Genomic DNA, 7,046 nt, shown 5'->3' on the forward strand with positions numbered 1-7,046 from the left:
AAGAGTTTCACTTTACTATCAGAATCTCTGTTCTTGTAAGTGATGCTACCACCTGTGTTTACCCAGTGGGCATATGCCTGTTATGCAGTAGTGTAAGTACTAGAAAAAAAATAATTTCAAAAAATTCTGCTATATGTGGTTCCTGTTGTAGCTGGCTTTTTTGGCAAAAGAACGTGACTCATTAGGCAAATTAATGCAAAGTCATTTAGTTTCTGTTGATATACTTAGGTTTTGCTCGTAAATTACGGGCAATACTAGTTAACTTTGGTCGGTAAAAGTAATGACTTGAAATTATTTTTTTCCAGTTAAGTTTCATTGAAGATGCCATGTTTTTTTTAAGAAATGACAGTGTAATACTCTGGTTGTGATTTCTTTTTTCAGATGATGCTGAAGTACAAAGACAAGAAGTGGTACCAGTTTTGATGGCTGACTTCTGATGAGCTGTACTAGCTACATCTGGAAGAAGATGGACAGTTCCACAGTTTTCTTTTTTCCTGCAGGGTAATGGTGGGGGATTTCAGTGAGTACTGCTGTTTCCGAGCACAAATCATAACAGTTTTACCTCAGTCATTTGGCTTTCACTGAGGATGTGTGCTTGAGGGAGGGACTTAAATATTTGCCTTTTATAATTTTATTTTCTTTCCATTTTGACTGTGTGAAATACATCTGTTGTACATAGCAGTGTGCACAGGGCAAATGGACAGGGAGAGAGGAATATTTTTTTAGGTTTAAGCTTTTTGTATGCCAAAACACTTTTTGCGCTTTGTCTCTGCTGCCAGTGTTTCAACCCTTGCAGGGCAATATTCATGGAAGTCAAGCAACAAGAGGAAAATGAATGCCCACAACAGTATTTTCTAATGGTGACAACTAATTGCTGTCCTTTTAAAAGCCTAACTGATTATGGCCTGCCTACACTGTTAAGAGACTGAGAGACAGAAATACCCGTGAATTACGGTTATTTTCATTTCTTACTTGTAGCCAGACTACAGTAGGACACCCTGAACATGTTCTGTACCCATTCTGTCCAGACTCTGAAAAACAAGAGAATAAGTCATTTCGGTATTGAAACTGAAATAATGAATTTATTAAATAAATAATACAGAGTATTGCCTTGTATGTAATGAGATTTCATCAATTTGGTGGAATAGTAGTGAATGAAGGTAATCCACTGCCATTTAATGCAGCGACTTTATTGTAATTCCCCCATATATTCACAACATCATTACTTTGTAACTTTTTTTTTTTCGGTTAAGTTAAAGGCAGTCTATAACTAGATTCTGCATCGTTCAACTTGTTTTGACCATTAAAATTATGTTTGAATGGACTACAGACACTGAGAGAAAAATGGAAGATGAGCTTTGCTGCCAGCTAGATCTTAACTATTAAATTTATTTTGTCTAATTTAATTGTTTGAGAGCATTTATCAAATTATAACCAAAGAACATTTTTGTGTGTATATCTGTGCCAAGTTAAAGTAAAATTGGATATCTTCTATGATGTTTAGTGTTAGGTATCTAAATAAGGTTGCATTACAGAAGTGATATGCTTTTTGTACATTACTGTATTTCAGATCAAGAAAATGTGTACATATCAAACTATTTAAATAATTTTAATCACATAAACATTTTCCAAATCTGACTCTACAGCTGGTCAAAGGGAATTACTTTTTTGTTCTTAAATGAAGTTTAAGTACAATGAACAAATACTGGATTGTAATTTTAAAAAAGTTAATGCTAGGCATAAGTCTGATGAGTGTATTGCAGAATTTCTTAGAGAATTTGTGCAGTACCTCCAAAGTTGCAAGTGTCTAAATATCACTCCATTGAAACAACATTTCTTATGCTATTGCTCCTGGAACACATGTTTAAAAAGTACATTATTAAAAAGTCAGCAAATTTCTCATTGATGATCTATATACTTTTGTTATAAATGTGCCTTCTGAATGGCATTTTGTGAAATGCTGTAAGTGTTTCAGAATTATGTAGCTATTACTATGTTGACTTGAGATCTAAGCCAGAAAATTTGGTACAGAGTTGGAAAAAGCAAATGACACTTTAAGAAATGTGCCATGGTAAACATAATCAAGGACTTTAGAATGTTACACTTCTGCTGAATTTCAGTGGACTTTACTGTTTTTCTGTGGTGCTTGTCTTGTAAAAACACCAGTGACATCAGGTCACATCACATTTTAAAAAAGACAGAATTGGCTTCTGTTTTAGAAATGAATAAATATACCACAGTGACCTGTTTAATCTGCAGCAGAAATTAGTGAACACCTGCCATAGAAGTCAGAAAAAGAAAAAAAAACTTGCTACAGAAGATTTTGACTGCATACAACAGAAAATACTTTTTGCCCCCTTGTCTGCTGACCATTAACTCTCTCGCAGCCAGACCCAGCCCATGCATCCACCTCTACAAGCAGCATACTCAATGTGGGGACAAGCCATCTGGAGAGAGTGGCATCCAAGCAGCCATGAAAGCTCTTAGTATTTCTTCCACCAGTCCTGTGCTTGCATGCTGTGGAAGGTGGGAACCCGTGTCCCATATCCAGGCCAGTCTGGCTGTGGTTCAGACCTGGGCTAAATGGAGTTCCTACCAGATCCCTGAGCAGGGAACAACTTGGCCCCTTTCCTACCAGTCAGCTGTTCATATCAGTGCTGAGTGGCAGCTAAAGAGGTGTTTTTATATGGCTATAACCTGTCCCTCTGGTGGTGAAACGAGTACTTGCATCAAAGTAGGGATTTCATTTACCTTTCTGTCAATGGCTGCATTTTGCTTTGCATCTGCTGACAGGGGCTACAATTACTGGCTTGAAAACCTGAAACCCACATCCTTCCCCAGCATGATTTCTTGCAAGTTTCTGCTTACATGTAACACTTCAGCCATCTGGGAAACTACTACACCCACCCCCAGTATATGTGAGTTACATCTTGCTCACCACTATCCGCTGCCCATCTGTTACTCAAACTTGGGGCAACTGGGTGACAGTCAGGGCTTTATGCCTTTCTGCCATGGAGCCGGGACACATTGCATGTGCAGCAATCAGAAGCATTTTGGTAAGAGATTCTAGCGGCTTTGCTTAATGCTTTGTAATGTCATATACCACAGTGTGTGCTAGTTTTCAGAACTGGAATAAAGGATAGACATACAAAAATAGGTTCTGACTACTGGGAATCATTGAACTAAGTTTGTTTCTGGGCAGCTAAAAGGGTTGCTGAGAAAGTAGAGAGTAGGTTGTCCTCCAAAATGGCTGATGCACTAAGATACAAAGTAAATGGTCATTTTGTCTGAATAAGTAAAAGAGCAGTATATATCAGTTTCATATAAATCTAGAATATGTGTCTCAAACAGTGTGCTGTAAAAGTACTTTTGAAGTATAGTATATTGCTATACAAAATTGTAGGCAGTAACACATTATATGGTTACAAAATACAGCAAATGAAACTTTGGTTTGCAGTAGGTTGGACTACTATAACGGAATGCTGTTACTGCCCATACATTAGCAGATAACCACCAGCCTGGTGGCATTCCATCGGAGTCTGAGCATTGCTTTGTGACCATCAAGCATGACCTGAAAAGGCAATGCAAGAAACAATATATTCTTAGGGTGTTAAACTGAAGGGCACTCAGAATTCACAATTGTAAGTCTAGTACAATTGTTGTTTGAGCAAAACATCGAAAGTGCTTTTATAACATTGGAGTTGTTCATCTTGCTGGACAGCATTTTTTCATGGGATGACTTGTACTGTAGGAATATTTTTCATTCTTATTAAATGTGTATATCCTGAAATTATGACAGTTTTACAGAAAATAATAAAATCCTATTTTTTCTTGATGACTTATGAATTGGCAGTTGGAAACTTTGATTTACTGCTTTAAGGTTTCACAGTTTAATCTGCCCATTTATTTTTCACGCGTATAAAAAGTGTTTTTCCCCTTTGAGATTTTTTCAACCAAAGTTATGCTCTGCAATATGTTTTGAAAGAAAAACAACTTAGTTAAAAAATGAATTGGTTTTCTGAAGACGCTAAACTTGTTTATTTTAGAAACACACTCATTTCTTGTGAGCTACCTTGTCATTTTCCCCTTAAAAAGTCAAAACCCTGTATAAAATCATAGCTGCCAAGATTAGAAACTGCATTTTCTACAGAACCTGAATCCATTATATGTAATAGAGGATACCCATAAATGCAGTTTTAAACACTAAAAGCATCTGTTGTGGTTTATTTATTTTAATTGACTTTCATAAGGAAACAGAATGTGTTATATAAGAAAAAGAAAAATGGATATAATGTTTATTTTCAGCATTTTGTAAACTAATTTCAGAATAAAAGATATTTTTCCATGAAAAAATCTCTGTATGTAAAAATAACTATGAAGTATATGTGGGTTACTTTTTTGAGAATGAAGCATTTACGTATGTTTTTCATTCTCCTTAAAATCATTTTAAATTTAGTTTTTTGTTAGCTTTAGTGGTAAAGGGACATTTTTCAAATGTAGTTTAATTCTATCAAGGAAGAATTACCCATACTAGAATAAAGCGTACTTTACTGTTGCTTATCGCTTCTTAGTGCCATTTTCTTTGCAAAAAGATGCAGCGCAACAAGAAATGCTTCACTCCCCTGCATTATTCTTCAGGAGTGAGAAACATTTTTTTTTGTAAACTCTGTTGTTATTCCGAAGGATCCTTTTTCACAAAAGGGCTTTCATTACTATTTATATGGAAAGTGATTTCTGAATTATTTACCATTTGTTTTACATAGGGTGACTCATCATAAAAAAATAGTTGATATTTTTCAATAATACTTTCATTTCATCTATTTTTTAGTTCAACTTTACCTCTTGGAAGTATAAATGAAACCACTTCAGATGGTAATTTTGCAGTTGATTGGCAAGATCGTGTCTCAGAAAACTTATGAATGTTTTTGTTGCCTATTTTGTTGAGGCTGTATCCTACGGAAGATGATGTGAAAATGTGGGCTAAGGGTTATACAGAACAATGATAGGCGAACTTTGGCATGTGTGGAGGGGCAGAAACCCAGATAGGAGTTCATTTGCTGTATTCTGATGGCAGATAAGGCTATAACAATACTTCCTTCAAATATACGTGTAATCCGTATTGAATTATGCATGCACTTAGATAAAGTAAGTTACAATTATACTTAATAAGGTAGGCAGGTCATTCTTATAAATATGTTTTATTGCACTGCAGTGGGTTAAAATAATAATAATAATAATACTGAAAACTGATGATACTGTTCGCAACACCACCAGCCCCTTTGCATCATTCTGTTATCATTATGCAGACTTAACGTATGTTTGTGATTGTTGACACTAATGGTCATGTACCTATACTCTGTTGTAGTATGTTAAATCTGAAATTATGTGCATAAATTGTGGGTTTAAAATTTAAGTTGAAACTGTAAGGCACACAGAATATATGCTGCTGTTTGTGATAAGTCTGTATAAGCAGTCAAGAGTGTTGGCAGTGGAAACTCTCTTACTACATTTCTCTGCATTTGTGACTGTAACCCTGTCAAGAATATCATTGACACTTTTTGTAATGAAAATGTATTAACAGATAAAATATTTAGAGACATTTGTTGCTTTGTTGTCTAATCCTGGCATGGTGCCCACATTCCTGCAGTCAGAAAATTGCATGCACTGTGGTTACCATGTTTGTGGTATGAAAATGAAGTGTGTAAAAGCCATGAGAAAGGGATTGCCATTAGGCTTGGAAAGGGAAGCCAAGTGCTGTTTCCATTTCCTTTTCAGCAAAGATGAATGTGAGATCTGAATGTTGTAAATATTAACACAGTGTTTCCTTTTCATTGTTTTAATCATATTGATGTATCGGCCATTTTGCACCTATATGTCCTGTCTTTCTGAAAGAATATATTTGTTTTTTCCTTGTAAGAAATGCAAGGCTGTCTGCGTCTTGCAGAGTTGCATATGTAAATGTTTTGTAGAACTGCTTTCTCGTCCCATTTGTAAGAGAACAGCAGCTTCTTTCTTCTGCCTGTCATGCACACTCTACCTTTGAATGTTGCCCTCAACACCACAGCATCACTTTTACATTTGCACATTGGACAACTCAGAGAATGCCAGAGGCCACATTCATAAAGTGCTACTGTAAAAGTAGTGTTTTGAAATTTGGGTGACATTTTGTTAAGGCAGAGGATGGATTTCCTTGTGAGACACTGATAGCCAGAAATTCAGAACAAGTTCAGGTCACTGCTTTGCTGGCTAGGATGAGGTGGGCTGTACAGTACCTGCTATACCATCATGGGTGGGGGTTGATACAGTGTTGAATATGTGCGTGTACTGTATCTGGCACAGGCATTTGTGTGTGTGTATGTGTGCGCGCCCATGCATGCATGCGTGTATTTGTGATTGTATGAGATTATGCACATATGTTCCCAAGTATATTTAAATGCAGACTCCATTAGACAAAACATCCATTAAGAAAATGAATGGCAGGTTTCCTTTTATGGTTCTTAGATTGGGAAAGTTTTTGTCAATGTCACATTTGTTGATGACACTGTAAAAGGTGCTGTGGGAGAGGTCATGTGAGAGCCTTGGGACATTATATGCTAATGGATGCAGGATGGAGCTTCCTAAGTACAGAGCTAAAGTTTTACTTAATAAAATACGGTGTCAGTACTTAACATTTTAAAGCTTTACATATTTGTAGTAGCATGCAAGCATCTTTATATAACTTTGTTGAAATGTTTGCCACATTTTGATCTAGCATATTTAACATACCTTTCTTATGGCTCCCCTTAATAAGGAAGAAATACAGAATTTCACAGTCTGGCATATAAATGTTTTGTTAATAACTACTAAATTATAGTTTTATAATTATTCATTAATGGATATTTTATAAGGATCTCTAATAAAATATTGTGTTGATATGTAAAAAGAATAAAGAATATATCAGAATGCAAAGCTGAGTAAAATAAATTAATGTCACTATGCCATTATTTATGATCAAATCGAGAAAAACTATTACATGGATCAGTAGAATAGTCCATCTGAGTACTGTT

At 35.6% G+C, this 7,046-nt stretch overlaps 1 protein-coding gene across 2 annotated transcripts in view; it reads left to right on the plus strand.

The window, feature by feature from the left end:
• STXBP5 (syntaxin binding protein 5) overlaps positions 1 to 1,906 on the plus strand; it is a 3,006,986-nt gene extending 3,005,080 nt beyond the window's left edge. For both annotated transcript variants that reach the window (XM_044068842.1, XM_044068850.1), the window contains one exon: positions 382 to 1,906. In XM_044068842.1, coding sequence (XP_043924777.1) covers positions 382 to 423 — 42 coding nt within the window. In that variant the 3' untranslated portion in view covers positions 424 to 1,906. The remainder of the gene's footprint in view (positions 1 to 381) is intronic.
• The last annotated feature ends 5,140 nt before the right edge of the window (positions 1,907 to 7,046 follow it).

The sequence above is a fragment of the Protopterus annectens genome, chromosome 1.part0 (assembly GCF_019279795.1).
Source record: "Protopterus annectens isolate FY-2018-M chromosome 1.part0, PAN1.0, whole genome shotgun sequence".
In the NCBI taxonomy this organism is placed as follows: Eukaryota; Metazoa; Chordata; order Ceratodontiformes; family Protopteridae; genus Protopterus; species Protopterus annectens.